Source organism: Zootoca vivipara, chromosome 13 (genome assembly GCF_963506605.1).
Source record: "Zootoca vivipara chromosome 13, rZooViv1.1, whole genome shotgun sequence".
Lineage (NCBI taxonomy): Eukaryota > Metazoa > Chordata > Lepidosauria > Squamata > Lacertidae > Zootoca > Zootoca vivipara.
The window spans coordinates 49,952,975-49,978,794 of NC_083288.1; the positions used below are offsets into that span (position 1 = coordinate 49,952,975).

At 48.2% G+C, this 25,820-nt stretch overlaps 1 protein-coding gene across 3 annotated transcripts in view; it reads right to left on the reverse strand.

The window, feature by feature from the left end:
* The window catches only part of CHD3 (chromodomain helicase DNA binding protein 3), a 59,635-nt gene that overhangs the window by 7,072 nt on the left and 26,743 nt on the right, over window positions 1–25,820 (reverse strand). Inside the window, exons 6-32 of one of the 3 annotated variants that reach the window (XM_035134441.2) lie at window positions 24,454–24,584; window positions 23,575–23,710; window positions 22,698–22,873; window positions 21,629–21,859; window positions 21,208–21,411; window positions 19,912–20,123; window positions 18,805–18,936; window positions 18,556–18,655; window positions 18,117–18,308; window positions 16,086–16,286; window positions 15,641–15,778; window positions 15,371–15,492; window positions 12,447–12,620; window positions 11,684–11,825; window positions 11,315–11,446; window positions 10,370–10,487; window positions 9,167–9,291; window positions 7,383–7,614; window positions 6,776–6,942; window positions 6,414–6,591; window positions 5,737–5,802; window positions 5,015–5,100; window positions 4,421–4,554; window positions 2,557–2,701; window positions 1,707–1,872; window positions 1,068–1,186; window positions 169–322 (exon numbers count right to left, since the gene is read on the reverse strand). In XM_035134441.2, the coding sequence (XP_034990332.1) occupies window positions 169–322; window positions 1,068–1,186; window positions 1,707–1,872; window positions 2,557–2,701; window positions 4,421–4,554; window positions 5,015–5,100; window positions 5,737–5,802; window positions 6,414–6,591; window positions 6,776–6,942; window positions 7,383–7,614; window positions 9,167–9,291; window positions 10,370–10,487; window positions 11,315–11,446; window positions 11,684–11,825; window positions 12,447–12,620; window positions 15,371–15,492; window positions 15,641–15,778; window positions 16,086–16,286; window positions 18,117–18,308; window positions 18,556–18,655; window positions 18,805–18,936; window positions 19,912–20,123; window positions 21,208–21,411; window positions 21,629–21,859; window positions 22,698–22,873; window positions 23,575–23,710; window positions 24,454–24,584 (4,113 nt within the window). Of the gene's footprint in view, window positions 1–168; window positions 323–1,067; window positions 1,187–1,706; window positions 1,873–2,556; window positions 2,702–4,420; window positions 4,555–5,014; window positions 5,101–5,736; window positions 5,803–6,413; window positions 6,592–6,775; window positions 6,943–7,382; window positions 7,615–9,166; window positions 9,292–10,369; window positions 10,488–11,314; window positions 11,447–11,683; window positions 11,826–12,446; window positions 12,621–15,370; window positions 15,493–15,640; window positions 15,779–16,085; window positions 16,287–18,116; window positions 18,309–18,555; window positions 18,656–18,804; window positions 18,937–19,911; window positions 20,124–21,207; window positions 21,412–21,628; window positions 21,860–22,697; window positions 22,874–23,574; window positions 23,723–24,453; window positions 24,585–25,820 lie in introns of all 3 variants that reach the window. The other 2 variants (XM_035134442.2, XM_035134440.2) reach the window with 2 other exon arrangements.

The following is a 25,820-nucleotide window of genomic DNA, read 5'->3' on the forward strand; positions in this document are numbered from 1 at the left end:
ACTGTGGTACCAGTCTGGTCAGTTGTCCCAATGAACCCAGCCTTCGTCTACCACAAGACCCACTAAAATGAGCAAATTGCATTTCCCCCACGTTCCCAAAGAAGGACAGTCTTCGGTGCTCAGATCTAGAACCATTCCCCCTCCATCCCCATCCTTGTAAATCTTTACCCAATTTCTCTTTCTCTTCCTTGACTGCGGGCTCAGCTTCTGTTTCCTTCTCCCCAAGTGCTGCCAATCCCTCCTGGTCAGGCTTCTTGGATGACTCCATTTCCGCTTTTTCCCCTGAGAAGGTGGCAGAAGTGGGCTGCTCGGGGGCTGAAGGCTGAGAAATGCAAAATAACAACCATTTTCCACCACCCTTTGAGCTAGTAATACATTGCTAGGAACTCCACACAGCAGGGAAGTGAATTAGAGATGATGTACCGCTGCTAAAGGGGATTGTGTGGTTGAAGTTTCACTGTCTGCAGGTGGAGCTACTGCTTAACTGTGGAATCCTCAAGCTGTTGTTTCTAAGGCCAGAAGCTTTTAATATCAAAACTAGTGGGAAGCATAGCTGCCAAGTCTCCCGTATTCCCCGGGAAATCCCCATTTTTCTAGCTGTTCCAAGCTGAAAAAACGGATTTTTTTATTTTTCCCCGGTTTATTCTGGCGCGGCGGCCATTTTGGAACTGGGCGGAGCATGCTCAGAAGCGATTTTTGATGCTGCTCTGCCCAGTTCCAAAATGGCTGCAGTGCGACTTCTGGCGCGGCGGCCATTTTGGAACTGGGCAAAGCAGCATCAAAAGTCACTTCTGAGCATGCTCCGCCCAGTTCCAAAATGGCGGCAGCGCTACTTCCGGTCTGCTATTTCCGCCCGGTCCCTTATTTCTATGGTGGGAAGAAGAAAGCAGGGCACATCCACAGAATGTAGGCTGTTGCCTTCAGTGCCAACAATCCTGGTAATTTCCCCAGCAATATTGCTTTTGAAAACATTCCCAAAATATATCCCCCCACAAGGTACACCAAACCAGAAAGCTCTATTGCTTGGAGGGCCATCTGAAAGAACCCCTCCTTGCACAAACACAAACCTCAACCTCCATTTTCTCGCCACCCTTGGCTTCTTTCTCCGGCTTCTCATCTTTGGCTTCTGGGTCCTCCTTTTCTGCCAGGGTTGCCCCATCTCCTTTGTCACTGGGAGCCGGGGTAGCTGGTGGGATAGACACCAAGGTAACAGTCAGTCATCCTCTCCTTCTTCAAAAACACATTTGCACTATAATCCTATACACCTTAGAACCAACCCAAAGCCAAGATGAACTGCAGCCATTCAAATCCACATGAAGCTTATCATTTCAACAAACCAAGTTTTTATCTAATGTATGCTAGCATTAATACAGCCACCTTCTTAAACTGAATCTGGTTTCATTTACACTGGTATCCATGTAAAGTGACTTTGCCTTAGACCCTGGGGCAAAATTCTAAGCTCTTTTGAGAGCGATGTCTGTTTGGAATGAATTAGTAATTGTAGTCAGCCCCAATGCTCAGAGATGTGGCAGGATAGAAATCCTAGGAGACCAGCAACATGAAGGAACTTTACCTTCACCTATTGGCCAGATTCTGAACCTATTAGGAGGGTCTCTGGCCTCTTGGTTGGAAGTGATTTGGAGTTCCTCCCACCCCCATCCCCACCAAGAGATCCTCAGTGTTTCCCATTGCTCCAGGGGCCATACCTGGCTTGGACGTGCAGGGGGTATTGGTGCAGCTGGGGTCTGGGGTGGTGGTGGAGGTTTTGATTGTGGGAGACGAAGCTCGGGATGACTTTTTGGAGTCAGCGCTGGGGTCAGGCATCAATTCAGGCATGCTCCAGCGACCATTAATGTGTTCAAACTCTTGCACCTGCCATACAAAAAGATATGCAGCCCACTGTGAGCAAACACATTTTAGCTGTGTTAGATAAGGGCCGCAGAAACAAGCCCAACAGTAGAAATATTGAGGAAGGGAAGAGGATCCCATGGACTCAGTCAGGCTCTCACAGAAGAGATTCTGGAGTCAAGATGTTCCCAAACAGAAAAAAACAACACAACAAAACACTGGCATTCCCATTCATTCCCTTTAAAAAATAATGCCAATAGCCTTGAAGCAGACAAAAACTGTGGTTCTGTCTCATGGCATTTAAATACCTCACTTCTGTATGATGAGAATTTTAAAATTCAAACAGATGCTGAATTCCAGGAATACTTTGAAAATAATAAGGGTACTACTTCTTCCCAGGCTATTGAATGATATTAACTATATTACGCTAGAGCTGAATTTGCACTGGCTTATTTGCACCACAGCTATGGGGATTGTGGAGAGAGAACGGGTAAAATATTGGCTTGTTGTTTAAAGCAAAAAGAAGAAGAGGGAGTTGGAATTTACCTGGTTAATGGTGAACAAGAAAGCCAAGATACTCAAGAACACTTCCTTTTCCTTTAGCGCAAAGAAGCCATGCTCAAACCCACGCATAATAATTTCTTAAGGGAACTGGATGATTTCCCTTTACCCACCTGCCTTTCCTACCCTGATGGTGAGATTCCCTACCTTTTTCTTCACCAGAGACATGACACCTATCCGTGTCAGGACCTGCTGCCTCGAGAGACCTTCCCTGGGCACCCCATCGGCAAAAGTCTCGGAACCGTCAGCCCCAGGCTCACAGAGGTGTCTCATGAATAGTGAGACGTATGCCCTGAAGAAATATAAAATCCAACAGGCTGAATGAGAATTTATGGGCGGGGGGGGGGGGGGGAGAGAGAGCACCAAAGTTAAGATCCTGATACATTTCCCCAAGGATGCTCAGGGGACAGAGCAACTCCCCTATGAGGAAAGGTTACAACAGATAAAACAAATATCTGAAGTGGTGTCACATGGAAGATGGAGCAAACTTGCTTTCTACTGCTGCAGAGGGCAGGACCCAAACCATGGATTTAAATGAGAAAGGGATATTCTGACTAAATATTAGGAAGAACTTTCTGACAGTAGGAGTTGTTTGGCAGTGTTCTGGAATACTAGGGAAGGTGCTGGAGTCTCCTTATTGGAAATTTTGAAATGGAGGTTAGAAGGCCATCTGAAACAGATTTTTTAGCTGTGATTGCAAGGTGTTGGACTAGATGACAGTTGTGGTCCCATTCCAACTCTAAAATTCTATGGTTCTACAAACATTTGGGGCTTTTTAGTTTAGAAAAACAAGATGTGCCAATGGCTGCCAATTTGGACAACTTTAAAGGCAGCTATCAATAGTAATTCCTGGATCAGAGCCAGTCTGCCTCTCAATACCCATTGCTGGCAATCCTGGGCAGGAGAGAGTGACTGCACTCATGTCCTGCTTGTAGACTTCCCCTGCTTGGGGCAACTGGCTGGCAACTGTGGGGGGGGGGAGGGGATGCTGGACTATATGGACCTTTGATCCTATTGAGCTGAGTTCCTCTTATCCTCTGCATTTGGTGAGCTGCTGTAAACAGAATTATTTGGGTTTGAAAGTAGGCTGGTGTCTATCTGCAACGGCCAGCTCCTAATCAGTGGCTAGATTGCAATGATGTCACAGACCTCTAGTGCCTTTGTTTCCAGAAGCAATAGCACCCAAACCATGAGACGGGAGGGAGAGGAGGAAACGGAAAGGAATAGGAATACTGAACGTGGACCTGAACCCAAACACCCCACCTATGACAAAGACCCACACATTTGCCATCAGAATTTTCTTCTCCTGTCTTCACCCACTGAGCACATAGCTCTGTAACTGTGGTCCAGCTTGGTAGATGCCAGAGTTTGGGCTCCCCAGTGCACCCGGCCACAGCCCCTCTTTACTGAGGGATTGCTGTGTGTCTGCATGAGGGAGGGGAGGGTCACCTCTACCTCACACTCCAGGAAACACAGACCCAAAACACTTGGCAAATAGAGTTATAGGCTCATCTGTCTACCCCTGTTCCAAGAGTTCAGGGTCAGTACAGGCTATATGTCATGCTACATCTGAAAATGCCAAATCTGGCACTTGAACAAATTAGACTGAAAACTGTTTTCCTTGCATTTGCTTATTTTGTATATTATGTTCCAATTGTTCATACAAGCAGGGGGAGTGCTGAAGATGGGCCTCCCTCGAGCTCTGGAGGTTTTAGCAGGCATTGCTGGTATGCAGCCAAGCTTATCTTTGTGGCCAGAATGTCTAGAAAGTGTCTGTTTTCTTTCTTTTTCTTTGAATGAAAATAAGTTTCTTGAGATGCTGTGTGTTTGTGTTTGTACAGCAGGACTGTGATGTTTATACAACCCTGGTTATAGCTGCTTTGCAGGAGGATCCTCAAAACTTGTTATTCGGGAGGTTCTGCTAATTTGCAGCAGGAGGCAGGACGAGCCCTTCTTCCCCCTGGTGAAGAGTGGCAGGTGGCAGGATGCAAATCTCACACAAGATACCTACTTAAATTCTTTCTCCGTCTTGCCCCGCAAGTCCCGGACCAGCCACTGGGAGGTGAAGGCATCTTGTGGAGGCATGCCCCAGCGCATGACGGCATTCAGGAAGGCCTTTCGCTGGCGGGTGTTGAACCCAAGCACCTGAAGGAAGGTGGCACAAAAGCCAGGGTCATCCCTAAAACATCACTAATATGGCTACAGCTAGGGTTCCCCTAATTTTTCTAGGAAACCTAGTAAACTAGCCACTTGTCCACAGAGCATAACTGTTGCCAAATTGCCCACCACTCAAGCTGTACCACAACACATAGATTTTGTAAACCGCTATGATGTTTGCTTGTTTTTTTACAATCAAGCAGTGCATAAATTTAATGAAATAAAAAATAAACAACGCCTAAGCCAAAGCACTGCTCCTTTTCCAGTCCCCCTTTCCCACAAACTTCCTCTTCCCTGACATCTGTCTACAGAAACAAGACCCTCCAGTAGTCCAACCCGTACTTTTTTCCTACTCCACAGTTCAAACGGTCGTTAGGGAAGTGGACCTGTCCCATCCACCGTTCCCCTCCCACCACTCAAAAGCCATCCTGCAAGGCTGTCTTCTCACCTCGATGTTCCCACCAACTCGTGCCAGAAGTGGGGGGAGAGGCTTGTCCTTCTCGTTCCGGAGCTGCCGTCTGGACTGTCGCCGACCTTGGCATGCAGAGCGAGACAAGAGGCTTACAATCACATCCCTCCACTGCTCTAGTATTACCAAGGCATGGCCTGGTGCCCAGAAAGCCTCCGCCTGGCTTGGCAGGCAGAAGGTGGAGCAGGTCCCACCGAAGTCCCTTGTGCTGGCCTGCCCAAGGCCACACACTCATTTGGCCCAGGAAAGCCAGGAAGAGAACACAGCCCTCCCCCTGGCATGCCAATAGGGAGGGAGGGCTGGCTGGCTGAGATCCCAGAAAGACATGTGCAGCAGGCTGCCGTGATAGAAAGCAACCTCCCATCACACAGAGGAAGACAGGCCACCAGGAAAGAGCAAGTCCCATGGGGTTTGTTAGGTGCAATACAAGGCAGCGTAGGCCAAGAATCAGTAACACAAAAACGCATGTGCACACACAGTTCACAGCCCTGATGGAATGCCGCACAAGAGCAAACCTCTGTTCCCAACCAGCCATATAGATTTGTTCCCTCTCTTTGCTTGGCAGGAGCTCACAAGCTGTAGATTGAGCGTGGAAAGAGGGAGGATCCCTCCCCTGGGCTGAGAGTTGGACTATTACACAATCTCCAGGCTCCTTTCGGGGCACACCACATGCAGGAGAGGAAGGAAAAACAAGCCCTCACCTTCTGGCCTTTCGTCAAAGTCTTCGTCCTCCTCTTCAGAGCCCACTGAGTACTCGGACTGATTGTCTGAAACAGCATCAGGCCAGTTTGCAAGCAGTACAAGGCTCTTGCTTTTTCAGTGCTTCTTCCCCTCTCCCATAAACCCCACATCATCAGACGATCATTTCCATGCAAAGTGCTAGAGAGGAGGTTGCTGGAACACAACCACCGACCCCCTTTTTTGAAAGCTGAAAATCGCTTGAGACACCAGTGACCAAATATATGACCAGGTTGGTTTTCAGGGGGGCATGTTAGTCTAGATTTCCTTCCACTGCATGATGGGAGAAGCAGTCCTACCTCCATGTCTTGCCCAAAAACCACAGTCCTCACGCACTTTCAGCAGATGGAATCTGGTAGAATCTTACACAACACAAAGGAGATGCAGTTCTGGCTGTTCTCCCCCCCCCCCCCAAACCTCCATCAGGAATACTTCCTGAGGACTAGCCACTCCGAGCATGCATAAATGTTATGACTGTCACTCTTTTTTCTGAATTTGCAGGTTTCAAATTACAAGAAAAGGGGGGGGTCAGGATAGGGTCCCTAAAATCTGGGGCCATTTTGTTCGGAGGTAGGTTCAGTAGCCCTGAGAGTGCCAGGTGGCCACTCCTATCCTCTCAAGGGGATCCCCAAATGCTGACCTTGGTCCTCTTGGGCCGCATCATTGTAGTTGACCTGTTTGCGCACACGCTTCCCTTTTCCTAGGTTGCGAGCCAAGTCCTCCTGCTGCTGCTCGTAATGGTGCCGCAACAGCTTCTCCCAGTAGTCAGGGTCCACATTCTCTTCTTGTTTGATGATCTCCCGCTCAATCTCCTCAATCTGAGGCAGCAAAGAGAAGGTCGGGGTCACTGGGATGCACATGCTAGCACAAAAACAGTCACCCATCACACACTCCACACCCATTGCTCCATGGCTTCAGCCTCTCATCTGTAAGCCCTGGAGCACAGTCTTGCTGCCTATTAAACCGTCAGCCATCATCTCACAGCTGCCTTGTCCGACTGACCTTGTCCTCCTCCCGAACCACGTACTGAGCCACTTTGAAGGAGCTGAGGTACTCGTTCATGTTTTGGACGTCCGCATCATCGGTGGCATCCTGGTTACGGTCCAACAGCCGTGCAATGGCTTCGTTGTCATAGTGGATGACACTGCTGTCCTCCTCTTTGTTCTCTCCTGTAGTGAGGTGAGGAGGAGAAGAAAAGGGGTAAGGGGTAGGAGACTGAGGCTGAGACCCGGGAGATTGCTGTCAGATTCACCACAAAGGATGCTGCAATTTATGATCAATGGATTTCACCTTCAGCCCAAACCCTGATTCTGCACACTTTACCCTGCAATGGTTGCAGCAAGAGGTACCTGCATCATTTGACACAGCAAGATCCACTGGTGCACCTGGAAGCCCAGGTGGCAGAAGAGGCCAAGTGCACTGCTCAGCAGCTCTGTCTGATTAAAAGTGTATAGCTTCCTTTGTTCAGCTTCTCACTGTGCAACAGTTATTCCTCTTCTAATATACATGAGGCTAGACTACTGCAATTAATTATACTTGGGACGACCCTTGGACATTGCAAACAACTGCCTCCCTCTTGATGCATCACCCACAACAGCTATCTCCTCACCCTCATTTTCATCCTTGAAGAGCTCCTCAGTGCCAAACTTGAGGATGTCATCCAGCTCCTGCTTGGACATGCTGCCCGACTTGGAGCCCAGGCCTGGGCGTACAACCAGGTGAGTCAGCATCATCTTCCGCTTGGCCACCTGCGTAATACGCTCCTCCACAGAGGCCCGTGTCACAAAGCGATAGATCATCACCTTGTTGGCCTGGCCAATGCGATGAGCTCTGCTGAAGGCCTGCAAAATGGGGGGGGGGGGTGAAAAACAACCCAAGAAAGTCAGGTAATGCTGAAATGGCTTGGGGAGGATTATGGCCCTTAAGTCCTGATTTGGGTTTCTCACCCTAGGAACCAAGATGCTGAACCAGATAGGCTTTTGAACTAATTGATCTGGACTCTTCTTATGCTCCACATCTGGTAAACTGCTATGGTCAAAATTATGTGTGCTAAAAACAGGGAGGGAGGGAAAGAACGGGACCTGTTTTGCAGCAATGGTTACGTCTGAAGATATTTTAGGATAAAGCAGGCTGCTGCCCATCTGTATACTTGTCCCTAGCCACTGGCTGATCTGCAATGATGTCAGAGACCTCTAATGACCTCTAATGGTTCTAGAAGCGGCCTGCAATAGCACCCAAACCATGAGAAGGCAGGGAAGGAAGGAAACGCAGAGAAAGAGGAATAGAGAGAATTAACCCAAACACCCTGAACATGAAAGAGGCCTGTGGCAAGACTCATTGCTCCACATTTGCCATCAGATTTTCTTCCCTTGTCTTCACTCTGTGAGCACATAGGTCTGTAACTGTGAGCCAGCTTGGTAGAAGAAGCCATAGCTTGGGCTTCCCAATGTACCTGGCCACAACTCCCCTTTGCTGAGGGATTGCTGTGTGTCTGCATGAGGGAGGGGAGGGTCACCTCTACACCTCGCACTCCAGGAAACACAGACCCCAAAACAAAAAAATGTTTGGAGGGTTTGTCAGATGAGTAAGAACCATCATCACTTGGCAAATATCATGCTAAGGTTTAACTATCCACTCTGCTCCAAGGGCTCAGGGTCAACTGCAATACAGGCCTCTCTCATGCTGTTATCCAAAATGCCTAATTTGGTACCTGAATAAGGTAGATGAAAACTACTTTCCTTGCATTTGCTGATTTTGCATTAGTCATTCCGTTTGTCCTTGCCTTGGGTGGGAGTGCTGAAATCAGCCTCACTCTAGCCTAGAAATTTTAGCAGGCGTTGCTGGTACATGGCCAAGCTTATCTTTGTGGCCAGAAAATAGCTTTGACTAAAAATTATCTGTGTGTTAATGAACAGTAAGCGCCTTGGGACGCTGAGGATTTTGCTTGCATAGTCGGATTGTGGGAATGTCTATAACCCGTAGATCGCTGGTTAGCTAATGGGTGAAAAAGGGATGATAGATAAAAATCAGCCTTTGGTCTGATCCAGCAAGGTTTTTATTTTATTATTTACTTCATAAAATTAATGTATTGATTGTAAAAACAAAACAAAACCACACCCTCAAAGTGGTTCTTATGTGCAACCTCCGGTGGATCTACACAATTATTATTATTTTATCCCACCTTTTCCCCTGAAGTTTTAGATGCGTAGAAACATCTAGAAACATAGAAAAAAGCAATTATAAAAATAAACTATACATACACACACAGGGTATATATAGTCTATTAAAACATGCAGAACATTACAATAAAAGTATCACAGCCCCAGCCACCTCCTTAAAAACAGAAGTCCATAAGGAGGAGGAGGGGGTGATCAGGGAAGCAGAGGGGCCTACCTGAATATCATTGTGAGGGTTCCAGTCTGAATCAAAGATGATCACCGTGTCTGCAGTGGCCAAGTTGATGCCCAAACCACCTGCCCGTGTGGAGAGCAGGAAGCAGAACTGCTGAGCTCCCGGGGCTGATAAAGAATGAAGACCTCAGTGAGTGAATCAGGAGGTAAAACATATGAATTGGATTCAACATTCAGAACACAAAGCTGAACTCAGAAGTCAGGCTTAGGTCTGCTTCACACAAGGTATTTCATGCTTGGGAGCAGATTCCCAAGTATATCATGTCACTCCAGAGTAGAAATTATGGCTGCCTGCTCCAAGCTATGCAAAAACATCATGCTTAACCTTCAAGTTACAAGAGATTCCAACGAAACATCAAAAATAACTTTCTGACAGTTAGAGCTGTTTGACAGTGGAATGTACTCCCTCAGGAGGTTGTGGACTCTCCTTCCTTGGAGGTTTTTAAGCAGAGGTTGGATAGCCATCTGCCATGGATGCTTTAGTGGGGATTCCTTCATTTCGGGGGGTTGGACCAGATGACCTTTGGGGGTCCCTTCCAACTCTATGATTCACCATGAATGTCCTTTCTGGTGTGGGGTAAACAAGGCATCCATTACTGAGGAGCTGGCTCCTTCAGCTGCCCAGGAAAGGCAGAAAACATACAGCCAACTTTTGCAGTCTAGTCTGGATTAGCAGACTACATCCCTGTTCTGTCTCGTGACCAAGCAAGAGACAGAGATAGCTGAAGAGGAGTTGCTGTTTCAGGATTTTTTGTTCCTCCTACTGGACATTGCTTATAGTGTTGCTCTGGCCTACTGGCACACCTGCAACTCCTATCCTCCCTCAACTGACAAAGGCTGAAGTTTTGGGTGCCGATTCTGGCACTGACTTCTCAACCATGACAAGACTGTTGCAACTGACCCTCACACCCAGCTTGTAGGTTCCCCATCAGCAACTGCCTGACCACTATGAGAGACAGGATCCTCGAATAGATATACCTTTGGTCTGATCTAGTGGGGTTCTTCTTGTGGCATGTAGATGGATCCTTACAACCCACTCTAGTCCCAATCTAGAGAGAGCCTCCACCTGAAGGAGATCCTTGGCAGGCTCCTTTCTATAGACAATTGAGGTCATGGTACTGTAATGATATATAAAGGCCAAGCCCCACCTGCCCTCACACATCAGGCCCACAACCTTCATACTTGCCATTAAATCTATCAATTGCCTCTTGCCGCAGGGCCCCCGTAATGCCTCCATCAATCCGTTCGTACTTGTACCCTTCATAGTCAAGGAAATCCTCAAGTAGGTCCAGCATTTTTGTCATCTGGAAAAGATACCCATAAATGAGACAAGAGGTCTAGTACTTCTGGAAATTCTCAGTTGGGGAAACGGGGTGGGGGGGTGGGATGCAGAAACCACTAACACTGTGGAAAATTATTTGGGGTTACAAACAGTCTCCACAATAAACAAGATCCAGAAAAAATAATACTAAAAATTCTCCTCCATAGCCCAAGAAGCAACAGAAAACTTTTTTTATTTCTATGCCTTTCTTTTGCCAAACAGAATTGGAATGGAGTCGTTCATATCTACTGTATACAGAGACTGCAATTTCCTAATGCTGTATATTACTGTACAAAGTTACTGGAAACAATTTTGAGAGAGTACTGTACAGCTAAAATTATATTTTAAAACCCTGCCTTAAAGAGCAATATCCTAAAAGAGATAATAGTTCATTGGAGGGGTTTCTTTTCCTTTCCAATTTCCGTTGTGGGAAAAAACGGGGGGGGGGGAGGGAGGAAGACCTTGGAAAAATGAGGAAAACCCATTTTTACCTCTGGGCATTCATATTCCTAAATGAGATTGATAGTGCCTTCGCATTCATCAATAGCATTCTTGCTGTATACTGCATGCTTGCACTTGAGACTAATTTGTTCTTACTGAACAGATGATGTCACAGAAAACAGCATCCCAACTCCTCCGTAACATTTAGGAAAAATTTATGTCATGAAATTACATTATTTGCATGCTGTAACCATAGAAGAAACACACAACAAGTTGTTCACATCTTTTTCTTCTCCATCCCATCCTCAACACTCCACACAGCCAGCATCCAGGTGTTCAAGGCCCCATATATCCCCCAACCACTCTCACCTGCGAGAAGATGAGCACCCGGTGGCCCTGCTCTTTTAGCTTCCGCAACATCTTCTGTAACAGCATCAGTTTCCCAGAGGACTTTATGAGAGCACCCCCTTCATAGGCACCGCTTGGCAACTTGGGGGATTCCTGCCAAGACAAAGCATAGCCGTCGCCATTCATGCAGGTGGTTTCATCTGGCTGGGTCTATTATTTACTGTCAGGGGATTAGGCAAAGGCCAGAGGCTAACTGAGGAGGTGGGCCAGTTTGCCTGCCAAAGGCAACCTATCCCTGCTCCATAACATGAGCCCACTCATTCCAGCTGGAGAGAGCTGCCCTGGCCCTACACAGGCCCCTGCTAGCCGGCTGGGCAACACAAGACATACCATCGCAGCAACAGGGAAGAGGTAGGGGTGGTTGCAGCATTTCTTCAGGTCCATCATTATGTTGAGCAAGGACACCTGGTTACCGCCACCACGGGAGTTCAAAGCTTCAAAGTTGCGAGTCAATATATATTTATAGTATTTTCTGATTGGGGGGAGGGCCGGGAGAAGATTGGGAACAGCAGCAGGAGGAGAAAAAGAGAAGCATGAGACTCTATGACCCCTCCACATACAGAAGTATCTGTCAGATTTTTACCAAAAAGGGAGGGAGGGAGAGAAATACAGTACATTTAACATTCAATGACTTGTCTTTTCCCATTCACCCTCCCAACAATCTGGAGGAAAGGAGACCAGAATCTTGGGTTCTGGCATGCTTTGGTCTACGGCTCCCTCCCTAGCATGTAACTATCCTTGCAGAAAACCTAAGGACCTTGACTCGCCTCCATCCTGACCAGACCTGCTCCCCTCCCCCAAATCCTGTTTCATTGGGTCTACCCTCCCTGATCCAAGAGCCATCACTGCCACGTAAATCCATACCACAGTGCCCCTGCCCCACTAGTTGTTGTTTAGTCATTTAGTCGTGTCCGACTCTTCGTGACCCCATGGACCAGAGCATGCCAGGAACTCCTGTCTTCCACTGCCTCCCACAGTTTGGTCAAACTCATGTTGGTGCCCCACTAGAGTCCAGGTCATATATCAGCCACCACCCTCTGCATGGAAAGAACAGTCCCCCATACCGCCTCTCCTCCCCCAATCCTGCCCATACTTCTGCATGGGGCTGAGCTCCACCCGGACAATGAGCTCTGTCTTGGCCGGCATGTTCTTGAAGACGTCAGCCTTGAGGCGGCGCAACATATGGGGTCCCAGGAGGTCATGGAGTTTTTTTATTTGGTCCTCCTTGGAGATGTCAGCAAACTCCTCCAGGAAGCCTTCCAGGTTGCTGTGGGAAAGAGACAAAAGCTGTTACGTGTACACCTCTGGGGATATTTCAGGCCAACAAAATCTTGCACACAAGCAAGGAAAAGGAAGGGATTTTGGATTGGGGGAAGTATCTGAATGAGGATTTGTCACAAAGATGCCTCAAGCCTAGTGCTCAAATTAGGGCAGGGGAAGGGAAGGGACCCTTAATGAAACGAAAGCCCCATCCTTCAACTCCCCACAATTCTAACCAAGTCATGCCCCCCTAGATTCCTTAAAACAATGGCTTGCGGAGTGGGGGTAGGATCATAAAAAGTAAATTGGTTTTAAATTGCATTTTCTTTATTCACTTAAATTTTGTGACCCACCCTAAAATATTTTGTGATTACAGACAGAATATAGAAGCATAGAAAACATAGGGAGCTGCCATATACAGTATAGTCTACACTGGCTGGCAGCAGTGGCTCTCCAGGGTTTCAGACAGGGATAGCTTGCCTACATTTCCCGTGCCTAGAAAGCATGGGTCCAAGCAGTTTACTACTTGTCCTGTGCTTTCTAGGCATGGATCCAAGTGGTTTTGCCTTTACCTCACCACATTCCCCGGAAAAACCCATTCTTTAGCACTAAATCAAGACAAACAGCAATACAAAGTGGATTTTCTAGGGAGAAATTGGCTGGGCAAATGGAATTGAGGAACCAGGGAGATTTGGCTGACGCCTTCATTATACACCTTTAGGCACCAGGTTCCTCTTCAACCAGGCCTTGGGTCGATTAACATCCTATACTCCTTTTAAATGTGTTTGTGGGAAGGGAGAGGGGTTATTGGTTGGGGTTTTCTGTTCTTGTTTTTGTCATGTATTTTGTGCTTTTATACTGCATTTTTAGCTTGTGAACCACCCTGAGATGTGCAGATGAAGGGTGGTATACAACTGCTCTTTAAGGCACGATAATCGTTATCTGGGTGATAACTGAGTTAGACTACGTTTTATTTATTTTGGGTGGCAGGTGGAAACCTGTGAAGTGTGCTGACTTGTAGTACAGTGGTACCTCGGTTTACGAACTTAATACGTTCCGGGAGTCCGTTCTTAAACCGAAACCATTCTTAAACCAAGGCGTGCTTTCCCTAATGAGGCCTCCTGCCACCGGTGCCCTTCCACCATTTGGATTCCATTCTTAGACCGAGGTAAAGTTTGCAAACCGGGACACTACTTCCGGTTTTGCAGAGTTCGTAAATAAGCAGGGCTGTTCTTAAACCGAGGTACCACTGTATTAAGTTTTTTTAAAAAAGTTTTAAACTGTGAATTTTTAAGGTTTTAATTTTGATAGTAAGGCTCTTGTCCAGAAAAGCGACTAAACATATTTTAAATTAATTAAATAAATAGAAGTGGATAATTTATGTAGTGTTAATGTGGTGTCAAATTTGAAGGCTGGGAAGGCAGGATCTTTAGTTGGTAGGTGGAAAGAAATAACAAAACCACAGACGTGCAGGAGGGTTTGAACAAGGGAGCACCTAATGGTTTGTGGTCCCTTTGCAAGTCTCGGTGTAAAAGACACCACCAAACCAAATAAAATCTTTCCAGCCCTAAAGTCAATGAAAGAGGAAAGAAAGAAGCCGTCTCTTTTGGTTTCCCTAAGCCTTGGAGAGGCAAGAGCAGCTGAGGTTCCTCAATGCACAAGGGGCAAAAATGTGAAAATGTAACCTGACCCTCTCCACCCGCCCTGGAAAGAGCTTGAAGTCCAGCTTCCAGTGCTGATGGGAGGAGCCCGCCCCCCATCACTAAACATCTGTTTCAGACAAACGGAAATCCCTTGAGGCCACCAGAAGTCACATTAAGTTTCACTTGGGAGTGACCAAGGTGCCAGATTGCAAGCAGTGTGCATGTCTGGTCAGCAGAGGGAGCCATCCCTCCAGATATACATTTTCAGATGCCCAAATGCTCCTCTATTATAGGTTTTCGGAACGGCTTTCTGTATATAACATACACACTAGAGCTGTGCTGTGAGGCAGATGGCCCACCACATTTTGGGACCAGCTGTTAGGCACTGGGTCTTATAATGCTGGAGAGATCAACTGATCATGGAGGTCTTTGGCATGAAGGGCAACTAAGAAGTGTCCAGTAGCACCTCAGAGAACAACTAAGTTTGCTCTGGGTATAAGCTATCGTGTTCATGCACACTTCTTGAGATAATAATAAGAGAATAAGAGAATAATAAGAAGTGTACATGCACACGAAAGCTTATACCCAGAAAAAACTTACGTTGGTCTCTAAGGTGCTACTGGACAATTTTTTAATATATTTTTTACTTATTTCGATTGCGTCAGACCAACAAGGCTACCTACTGGAACTAAGAAGTGGTTATCTAAAGATCTACTATTTGCTTGTCCTTTCACATTCAGCCAAGTCTTTTTATGCCAACTGGCTCACCAGGCCCTCCTCATGCTTATGAAGGCTGAACTTATCCAAAGGTCTTCTGTGATTAGAGCGGAAGGACTCAGCCCCTCTGTTCTACCAAGTTCCAGTTGGGTGGAAGATTAGGTAGAAACTCCACCCTATGTTCAGGCTAGCTATGCACTGGATGAAAAGGTTACTGGTGGATGCAAACCTGGAAAGGAGAGGGAAAACTGTGGACAGGGACCCCAGTCTGAAGGTAGATGACAAACAGGTCAATGTGTCAATGACAGAGAGGAGAGGAGTTAAGATTAAGCCCCTCCAGCTCTCTGATTAACAGGCCTCCACAGCAAAGGGGAAGGAAGCACAAAATTAGCCATACTTGAATCTCTCAGGAGTGAGGAAATTCAGCAGGTGGAACAGCTCCTCCAAGTTGTTTTGCAAGGGAGTCCCAGTGAGCAGCAGCTTGTGGTCGATCTTATAACCGTTTAACACCCTGAAGAACTGAAAGCAAGAGCAATACAGGCATCAGAGCACCCTTCTTCCCTCCCTCCACCTTCCTACACTCTCACCCACCACAGAGGAGTCCAAAATCCTGGCATTTATCCAGGACAAACCAGCTCAGGCTTCACCACCACACGGCTCTCCTCACCTTGGACTGGTTGTTTTTGAGTCGGTGAGCTTCATCCACAACAAGACATGCCCACCGGATGGAAGCCAATGCAGCCTGGTCAATGGTGACGAGCTCATAGGAGGTAAGGAGGACATGAAACTTCACCTGAGCTTCTCTCTGAAAACAAAGAGGAGAAATACAGAAGGTGGGAAATACATATGTATAGCCACCATCTGCTCCATGACACCACTGAATGTGGTTCTCCTTGATGGGGGAAGAGTTCGGAGCTCTTGTGCATTTGAAAGGCAAGCTGGCAATGCGGCATTGTGGGTCTTGGAAGCAAAGGGGTTAACAAGCTGCTTTCTGCCTCAAGGTTTGGTGGGAAGCAGAATTATATTGACCACAATCAATATAAGGCCCATGGGAAGCTGCAGAGTCAGTGCTGCTGTTGCTGTAAGGGGGGGGGGAACCCCACTGCACTTGCCTTCATTTTGAAGGCCTTCTTTCCACCCTTCATGGCATTGTCCTCAAAAGAAAACTCGTTCTCACGGATGATGGAGCGGCTGTCCTTATCCCCTGTGTAGGTCACTACATAGAAATTGGGCGCCCACATCTGAAATTCTCGTTCCCAGTTGATGATGGTGGACAGCGGAGCACTGACCAGGAAAGGCCCTTTGGTGTGGCCCTGGTTGGGGGGAGAGAGAGAGAGAGAGAAAAGAAGAGCACGAAATCACATGTGAACTAGAAGGAACTTTCCCGTCTGTAGCTCGGGAGGAGTCAAAAGAGGCCACCGACAGCTCCCAGCCCTGACTCAGCCTGATGCAGCAATTCTCAGGCTCTTTGCTTTTGGCTCCCAGGGGCTCAGCTAGGCAAAGAGAAATCCATTCATAAAACGCTGGCTGCCAGAATGAGCAAGGTTCTCCTGTAGCTCTGCTGGGATCACTGACACGCAGCCAGTCACAGCAGCTGTTCATACAGAAGTAACAGCTGTTCACAGAAGGACCCTTTGCCTGGGGCTGATGCACTCCTCCTACCAGACGTTCATTCAGCACCAACACTGTGCTAGGCGGTATACAGAACATGGAGACCTCATATGGTCAGTGCCCAAAAGACTTACAATCTACATCACACAAGGCAAGGCTGGCAATGGCTCCATACGTTATGAATGAGGTAGGAAACACCAGCACGACACGGATGCTTCCAACATGGAATAGGTAATCAGGCAGATGTCGCGCACAAATCTGCATGTATCTGGGAAATCTGGCCCCATCAGGTTTCCCAGATGCATTCACGCTCGTGTTCAGAGAAGCATATGCACATTGTGTGCTTCCCACGTCATCACAAACAAGGAAGCTGCCCTACAACAGAGATTAAATGTGCACCTTTTCTTTTGTGGAGGAGGGCTGCCTGCTGCCAGATATTTCTGTTATGGGGGAAAGAATCTGGGGCAACGTGGCAGGGTCCGCCCCCCTCATGCTGCGGGATCAGCAGCTGGAACAGACAGCAACTCAGCTGCTCGCTTAAGCAAAGGGCTTTCCCTTGCCTCACCACCTTTCAGAAAAGCCTGCGGCTCTAGCACTTCAGCAAGATGTCTTGGCAAAGCAGGCACTCACTGGCAGGCTGCCATGAGGAGGTCAAGACAGGAGGTGGTTGGGGCAGAGGAGGACAGCAGGGAGGGAGCACTTGAGGTCTAGCTCATGCTGACGGGTAGGATCCTGCAGAAATAGTTCAGCTCCAGAACACTCACCCATGAGGAAACCCCAAAGGGGAGAAGCATGGGAGAACAGGAAGGCCAAACTCCAAACAACAAATGAGGCCTGTCTCCCTTCAGAAACCCTGAAGGGAAACCCTCCAAAAAATGAGAGCTAAGGTGGAGGTTTTGAGGGAAGTGAACAAGTGGCAGGAAACTTGCTTTTTGCCATCCAAAGCAAATTGGAAGAGAATAGTCAGTGGCTTCAATCTGGTTGGAGAACAGTGGAAGTGAATGGATGGGCCTGAGGTAGGAAGCAAAGAGAATCTCTTCCATTCCACATCAGAGGGGGAGAGGGGCTAGGCAAACAGGGAATGGGGGCTCAGGAGAGGTGTGGGGGCACTTTTAGTTGCTTTAAAAGGTGGAACTGGGTAAACAAAGACAACGTTGGCAAAAGCAACTTAATTGGCTTTCTTGGAAAGACACAGGGGGTCTGGAGTAGGTGGGAGAGTTTCATTGGAAGGCTTATAACCCTTCCCCCCCCTGTCCCATGTATACCCCTGTTCTCCTTCCTCTACTTTTAGGACTGTGAGTTTTTAGGACAGGAAGCCAGCACCTTCTTTGTAACACTTGGGAAGGCGCATGATCAGAAAAGAGAACCAGTTCAGAAGTCCTGAGTCACAGCATAAGGAATGGGCCATGCAATGACATGTAAATGTTAGGTTTCCACAGGAGGCAGGGGCCGGGGTGGGGGGGGGAGAGACTCACATACTTCGGACAACAGAAAAGAGAGCGAACATGCCCAGGCCACCACTCCTAGCTTACCTCCTTGTACAGCGAGTACAAGAAGACAATGGTCTGGATCGTCTTGCCGAGGCCCATCTCATCCGCCAGGATCGTGTCTGTGCCCTGGGCCCAGGAGAACCGCAGCCAGTTCAGGCCTTCCAGCTGATACATGTGCAGCGTGCCCCCTGTGGACGTGATGAAGCGTGGCTGGCTGTCATACTTCACCGTGGGCTGCAAGGATGTCCGGAGAGAGAGAAGCAGAGAGGTGAGAGCCATGCACGCACACGGACAGAGGCTCGCTCCCTTCTGGACACCACCCCTGCAGTGATCCCCATTTAAAAAGTCTTGGGCCCATCAGATGCACAGAGCTTTCCTCTTTGTCAGGCTGCACTCCCTTCCCAGCCTAGTGCTGCACCGCCAAGGGCGCCTAGCACCACAGAGAAGTGGCCGCACTGCTAGCCACCACCCCAGAGCTTACATCATTGGTGGGGGAGTTTGGCGGGTCCTCCGACGTCAGCTCCTTCTTCTTCTTCTTGTACTTCCTGGGCTGGGCAGGGTCTTCACCCATTATCAGCTCTCTAGAGAGTGAGGGGGTAGAGAGAGAGGAGGGCCCCATTGTGTCTCACTCAGGAATCTCAGGAATGGCCCAGGGTGCATTGGGCCAGGTGGCTCAATCCTGCCCTGCTCAGCGCCTCCCTCCCCACCGCCACCCTCATGGTTTCCTCACCTGTGAAACCAATAGGCCTGCTTGTGGTACTCGTACTCTGGAATTGACATCTCATCCTCCTCCCACGTGGACTGGTCGTAAGAAAGGTCTCGCCATTTCACCAGGTAGTGGTAGTTTCCCTTTTTGTCAATGCTGCATGCAGTAAATTCACGGCACAAAGAGAAAAGAGAGAAAGAAGCAGAAAGAAAGCAAAACACACAAACTGGGTTTGCTTACTCTGTTTCACCGAAAGGCATCTGACGGGATTAAGTCAACAAAGGCCACCATGGCTAAGCCAGTGAATATCATGAAGATATGGAAATCATTTAGAAGGATTCTCTTGGAGAAACACACAAAGGTCATGTTCAAATCCATTTTATTCTTCAGAAACTTGCGGAATAAATAACGTTGAAAGAAAGGTGGGCTTCCCAGGAGTGGCCAGGCTACCAACACCTATACCTCAATTACTCTCCACTAATGCCCTCTGCAATGTATCTAACACACCCCTAGGTCTCATCAGGACTAACAGTGCACTGGTCGTGGGCTATGGTACAAGCGGCTAAACCTTCCCGGGTCCAGGGGCCACATTCAAAACTGACCATTGTCCGAGGGCTGCATGCATGCACACCACACACACACACATGCTTGCCGGATATGCAGTGTACACAAACCAAACACTTGCAGATCACATATGCTGGCACAGACCGCACTAGGATGTATGCATGACACTTATCCTCATTGCAGTGCTGGGGTGAGAGGAGAGGAAAGAGGTTCAAGCCAGCATTGTGATGGGGAAGAAAGCCCCACCGGTTGACCTTACAAAGGTTCCTCCTTCCTGTGCTGTGCTGTTGGCAGGAGGTCTTAATGCTCAGGAAAGAGGACGGAGTATGCCTTCCTGTTTCCTGATCAGGAAGACCTTCTAGCAAGAGTTGCCTTTGCAGAGAAGAGGACCTCAATTTTGCCAATGCCTGTTGACTACCTGCAGTGGTTTAGTGGGACACCCCCGAGGGCTGCAGGTTCACCACCCTTGAGTCATGGCATCATTGAGATAGGGGATGAAGTATGCGCACACAAGCGTGCACACACACACACACACACACACACACACACACACACACACAAGCTGACCTATGGTTTATAACACGGTGGATGGTCATCCAGTCAGGCTTGATGCCATAGCGGTAGTATTTCTCCTCCATCTCGGCATAGAAAGGATCCTTGTTCTTCCTCTTCTCACTCTTCCCATCGTCATCACCAGAACCGTAGTCAAGCAGCGGGGGCTCATCCATGTCATTCTTTCGTTGGTAATTCCTGTACATCACCAGGTGGAAAATCTCAAGCTGGGATTTGTGGGGGGAGGGGGCAGAGAAAGGGAAGAAAAAAGAAAGGTGAGAAACCGAGTAGAAGGGAATGAGAACTATAAGGATTTGAATTAAAAGCTGAAACAGAAAACCCACTGTGACCACACCCCTGATCAGTGACCATCTAGCCCAGGCATTCCCAAACTTCGGCCCTCCAGATGTTTTGGACTACAATTCCCATCATCCCTGACCACTGGTCCTGTTAGCTAGGGATCATGGGAGTTGTAGGCCAAAACATCTGGAGGGCCGCAGTTTGGGGATGCCTGATCTAGCCTCTGCCATGATGGGTCAAGAGCAACAGCACACATGGTTCTGATGAGGCCAGTAACATGCCTGCAGGAAGCTCACACACAGGGCACCCTGATGATGGTGATTCCTTTGCTCAGCATCCAATCATTAGAAGTAGGTGGGACATAGAGATTGGACTTCTGGCTATCATTGGCATTGACAGACATGGGTTGCTGCTGCTGCTGCTCTCCTATTCTAATAATACAACCTTTCAAACCAAAGTGGTTTTAGCACAGTCAGGCTGGCAGTGATTCTCCAAGATATTTCCCAGCTCTACTACACAGGCTGCCTAATAGGCAATGTGAGGGGTCACATCAGAGTTTCTGGGCCATGATGCCTCTCCTCCTCCTTGCCTCATCATCGTCAATGCACCTTTCCTGGCTGCCCGTGCCCAGAGAGCAACATCAGAATAACACTGCTGGAGCGCTGGGAGCCTCCCCAAACAAGAGGTGCCAGGGAGAGGTGGCAGTCCTTGGGGGCAGAAGAGAGGGAATGAAGAAGTTCACCCCAGCCCACGGTTGCGCTTACACTGATTTAAGTTTATGCCAAAGAACAAAGGCAGGGCAAAGAACAGAATCAAGCTGCCCAAAGACTGAATGATGCTGGGGGTGGGGGTTCCAAATGCCCAGACACTCCAAGCTCTCCCTATATGCTGTTGACAAGCACTGCCATCCCACCATTCATTTCCAGTTTTGGGGCCCCGCACTCTCTGATGACACATGAGTTTTGTTCGAAGGCAGAGCTGCCTCAGCCCCAAGTTTAGTCAAAATTGTACCTGCAATTCCTTTATCCAGGAGCAGTGCCAATAGGACAGCCCAACCCACTTGACGAAGAATTCGCGCTCGGAACGCCCCTGCAGAGACTTGGGTGGTGGGTCGTCTGGGTTGGCATCGGGTGGCAGGATGACAGCGACTGGTGTCGGAGGCTCCCCCCATCGCCAGTGCATGATTTTTTGTACCCGTCCCTTTAGCATGGGACACTGGGGATGGGAAAGAGAAGGTGTCAGAGACACAGGGAGTCTGTCTGGCCACCCACCAAAACCTCTTGCCCAGGAGGCAACCCTTTATGTAACCGGTGAGCCTTGCTGCCAAGTAAATGCATTGGCTGGTCTCTCTCTCTTACTCTCTTCTCACAGCACAGCCACTCCTCCCCCACCCCGAAATCCAGCAGGATCCCCTCTCTCCCAGCGCCCTCACCGTGCAACGGGGACACAGCCATTCCCCATTAGGGATCTCAGGAAGCGGCGGGTTGAGGCAGTGGATATGGTAGGATGAGATGCAAGCATCACAACACAAGAGCTCGCCCCCGTCCTTACAGACGCGGCAGTATTCCATGTGATCGTCCTCCTCCTCCTTCTCAACATCGTCCAGCTCCCCTTCGTACTCTTCTTCCTCCTCCTTTGGCTCCCACTGCACCCCTTCTTTTTCCTGCAGGCGAGGGGCACGACAGACCCAGAGAGAGAGAGCTGGATTATGATATAGGCGTCATGCAAGTAGGAGCACTTGGAGCTGCAAACAGCAGAAGCCAGAGCCTATCCAGCTACTATTCTGATGAATTTTAGACTCATGGGTGTCTGTTTCTACACAGCCTGAATTCTAGGCAAAGGAAAATTAAGTATGTTGAAGAGTCACAGCTTTAAAAGACCCAGAGTAGCTCTCAAAAATTAATTTAGGTACTAGCTTCAGCAGCACATGTGCTAAATATTTTTTAATATGATTTTTCAAAGAGATCCAGATCCTTGCAGCCAATAATAGCAGGATCTGGGTTCCTAGTATAGCATCAAAAAAGCAAGAATCTCCACTTCAATTGCATTAGTCTCTGTGGTACAAGAATATGCCAGGGTTTTGATACCACAAGGCATCTGAATGGACCAATCAGAGTCCTTCCACTGAACCCCAGCCCCTGCCTCCTTGTCCCTATGCACACAGCACCCCCCAAAGTCCCTCTTTTCCCACCATCCCTAACCCAAGCACTAATTTAAAACAAAGGGGGGGGGGAAGGACTGTTTTGCACTCAGAAGGTGAACTAGTAAGTGCAAGTTCATTGTTTTTTGCACAATCTATTCGAGCTACAGAATCTGAAATTTCAGAGCTTGAATATTTTGGGTTTTTTAATATATATTTTAGCACAGCATCCTGGACTCCTAAGCGGGAACGGCACCAGAGCAAGGGCTACAACAGGCAAGCTCCTTCCCTGGAAATGGGGGAGACATGGGGTGGGAGGTGCTAGTGTGCAGAGAACAAGGAAGAAAGGTGAGCAGCTTACACAGTGGGGGCAGCTCCATTTGCCCTCGGGGGCCTTGTCTAGCTCCGGATCCAGGCACACCAGGTGATAAGCTCTGGGACATGAATCGCAGAGGATGATCTCCCCGCCCTGCTGACACACCTCACAGTAGTCTTGGTGGTCTGTCTCGTAGCCGTCTGCCTCTTCTTCACCAGCAACTGCAGGGCCAGGAAGTGGGGAGAAACCAGAATATGGCATGAAGGCACCTGAGCTATGTACAACCTTGGGAGTCATCCATCTTCCTCCCTTAGAAACTATGGGGTATTCAACAGATTGCATTTACCGCTCATCCCCAAAAGGGGATGGAACTGAAAAGCAGCAACTGAAGGGAGAAGAGGCTGGGTGATTAGCACAATGAAAGGTGGGTTGAATGGAAACTTCTCTCCAGGGCTATGGGGGCCTGTGAATGACACAAACCAGTGGGAAGGAGGCGTGGCTGAAACTTCCCAGAATTCCCAGAATTCCAAGTTACCACAAACAGGTAACTTGAAAAACGGCCCTTCTGCCCTGGCGGCTGAGTGAGAAAGCAAGTATTTGCCCCTTCTGTCGTTCTTTTTACAGGGAAATCTAGTAGGATCGTCTTTTTCTAACCCCAAAGAACTCAGGCTAGTGGCCCATCTAGTTCAGCATCCTGTTGTTGCAGTGACCAGCCAGATGCCTGCAAGGAGGACACGAGTACAACAGCACTCTGCCCAACTGCAGTTTTCATCAACTGGTTTTCAGAAGCTTATTGCCTCTGACCATGGAAGCAGAACACAACCATCAGGGTTAGGAGTGATTGATAGCTGCATCTATCCTGTAACCAGGAAATGAGTTTGTTTACCTAACTGCCATGCTCTAACCTACAACCCACACTCACCTTTTTTCTTCTTCCTTCCAGGTCTACCCCGCTTGAGTTTCTTCACCCGCCCTGAGTTGTCAGAACGCACCGAGGAGCTGTGAACACTGGAGTTGTCAAGGTCAGATTCTTCCTCTGGCTCTCCCGCTTCATCACTCTGAAACAAATGCTGTACATAACCGGAGCAGCCCTCCATTAGGAAAGGCCTATACAGAAGCAGAAGTAAGGGGGAATGGGGAGAGAGGAAATGGTTGCTGGGAGGTGGGGGAGACGGGCTTGGCACCTGAGGTTAGTATCTGCCCCAAGGAGCAAGCAAGAAGAAAAAGGAGGTGGCTTGCCATCCAGTCCTCCTCAGTTAAGGCCGGGGGGGGGGGGAGCAGGGAGAATACAGCACCACTTAATACAGTTATAAGGTAAAGGTGAGGGGGCAAGAAGAAAACAGAAGTGATTTTATAAGCAAACAAGCATACCTCCAGTCATACCATGCAAACTCCAAGTCTAGCCTGGTTTCCTACCATAGCCCATAAGAAAAATCTTATGCCTGTGGTGGGGCAGGATGGCTTCAAAGGCAAGCTAAACATTGTGCAGGCTATGGCAGCACCTGGTGAAATCTCAAAAGCTAGAAGGGCAGCAAAGAAGGTCAGTCCAAGAACCCTCCCCATGACTAGCACAAGCACAATAAAGCAAGCAAAAGAGCCAAAGGGATGCAAATGAGCTGCATTTGCATAACAAAAACAGGTCACAGAAATCCGATTTTAGCAGGTAGCTGTGAAGTCTTCTTTTAAAACTGCACAGTTCTTCAGTCCAAAAATGCCAAACAAATAGAAACAATGCCCACCCGCACATCACTTTTCACTCAATCTCCGCATTCACACACAGTGGACAAGGAGAGGGTCTTACTGAGCTGCTCTTTTTGCGCTTGCCCCCAATCATGCCCAGCTTGATCTTCAGAGGTGCCATCTTCTTCCCCTTCATCTTCCTCTTCATCTCTGGGATGCGAGGACTCTTGCTCCGCTTCTTGTGGCCTGGACCTTTTGTTTAAATAAACAAATAAATAAGCAAGCTGTCATATGAATGTGTTCAGTGCTCTCTTGTCTCCCCCCCACCCCCTGCACACACATTTGAAGAGCAAATAGATAGGCGTTTGGGGTGAAGACGTTGGCTCTCGTGAAGCTACAAAGCAGCAAACAGATGGCGGAGCTTGGCAAGAGATTCCCCCTACCAGATGCTGAGAAGCCAAATGTCCTGGCTGCTGTCCTCTTCTACACCACTCCTCTCAGAAAGAATGGGATGTTGGTTGCTTACCATGAAGGTCTATCCTGGTCAAGTGTGAAGGTGGCATCTTTATATGAATGGACTCCTACTTACCACCACCTAAAGCAGGCAGGATCAGGTGACACAAAAATGAAACATTTTGCTGGCTCAGGAGCCTCAGTTCCAATTCCTTAACAAGCTGATTGCATTGTGTGTGCATTAAGAAACTAGAGGAAAAAGGAGTATTAGGAAAACAGAAATAACAGAGTCTCCACATCTGGCACAGGTGGACAATTATAGTCAAAGCCCCCGTGTGCCAGTTGGTACCCAACAACCTGAAGAAGAGCAGGGCTGGATGCCTCTGGTCACACTGGGCCAGGGCAGCCATTCACAATAAGGGAGCAAGGTTCCATTCTGTGTCCATTGGGAGGCAGGCATCCCAATATGGGACTTAACCCCTCTTACAGGAGGGCTGGATATCTAAGACAGCAGCAGTACATGTTGCAGCACACTCCTATCAAATGCTACCTCTGTCAAAGCATAGGTATGCATCCTGCAATATGCGATGAAAAGTAAATCACCCACCTTCATCTCTTTATTATTAAGCATTGGTAGAAAAAGCTGCAGTGATACCAGGCCGCCCTGGTAGAGCAACGTGATTTTAAACAGTGTAGGCAAGCTTTGTGCCTCAAGAACTAGCAATATACATGCACTGATCCATCTAATCAGAGACATCTTAGGCATGTTTTGGCCTAGGTTAGAAGGATTAAAGGAAATACAGAGGCAATCTGAGTGCCTGAAGGGCACAGTGCTTCTGAAATGGATTTTAGTGCCTTGCACATGTCTAGCTTGTACCAAGCCTTCTTCAGAAGGGTTAAGGTCAAAGAAAGGCAGGATTAGCTCCTGAGAGTGATGGGACAAGGAATTAACTTTAGGGATAAAGGATGAGTCTAGTCTTGAAATCACTCTGCCCTTTTCTACAATACACAAGAGGCGTATACACCTGAGCCTGT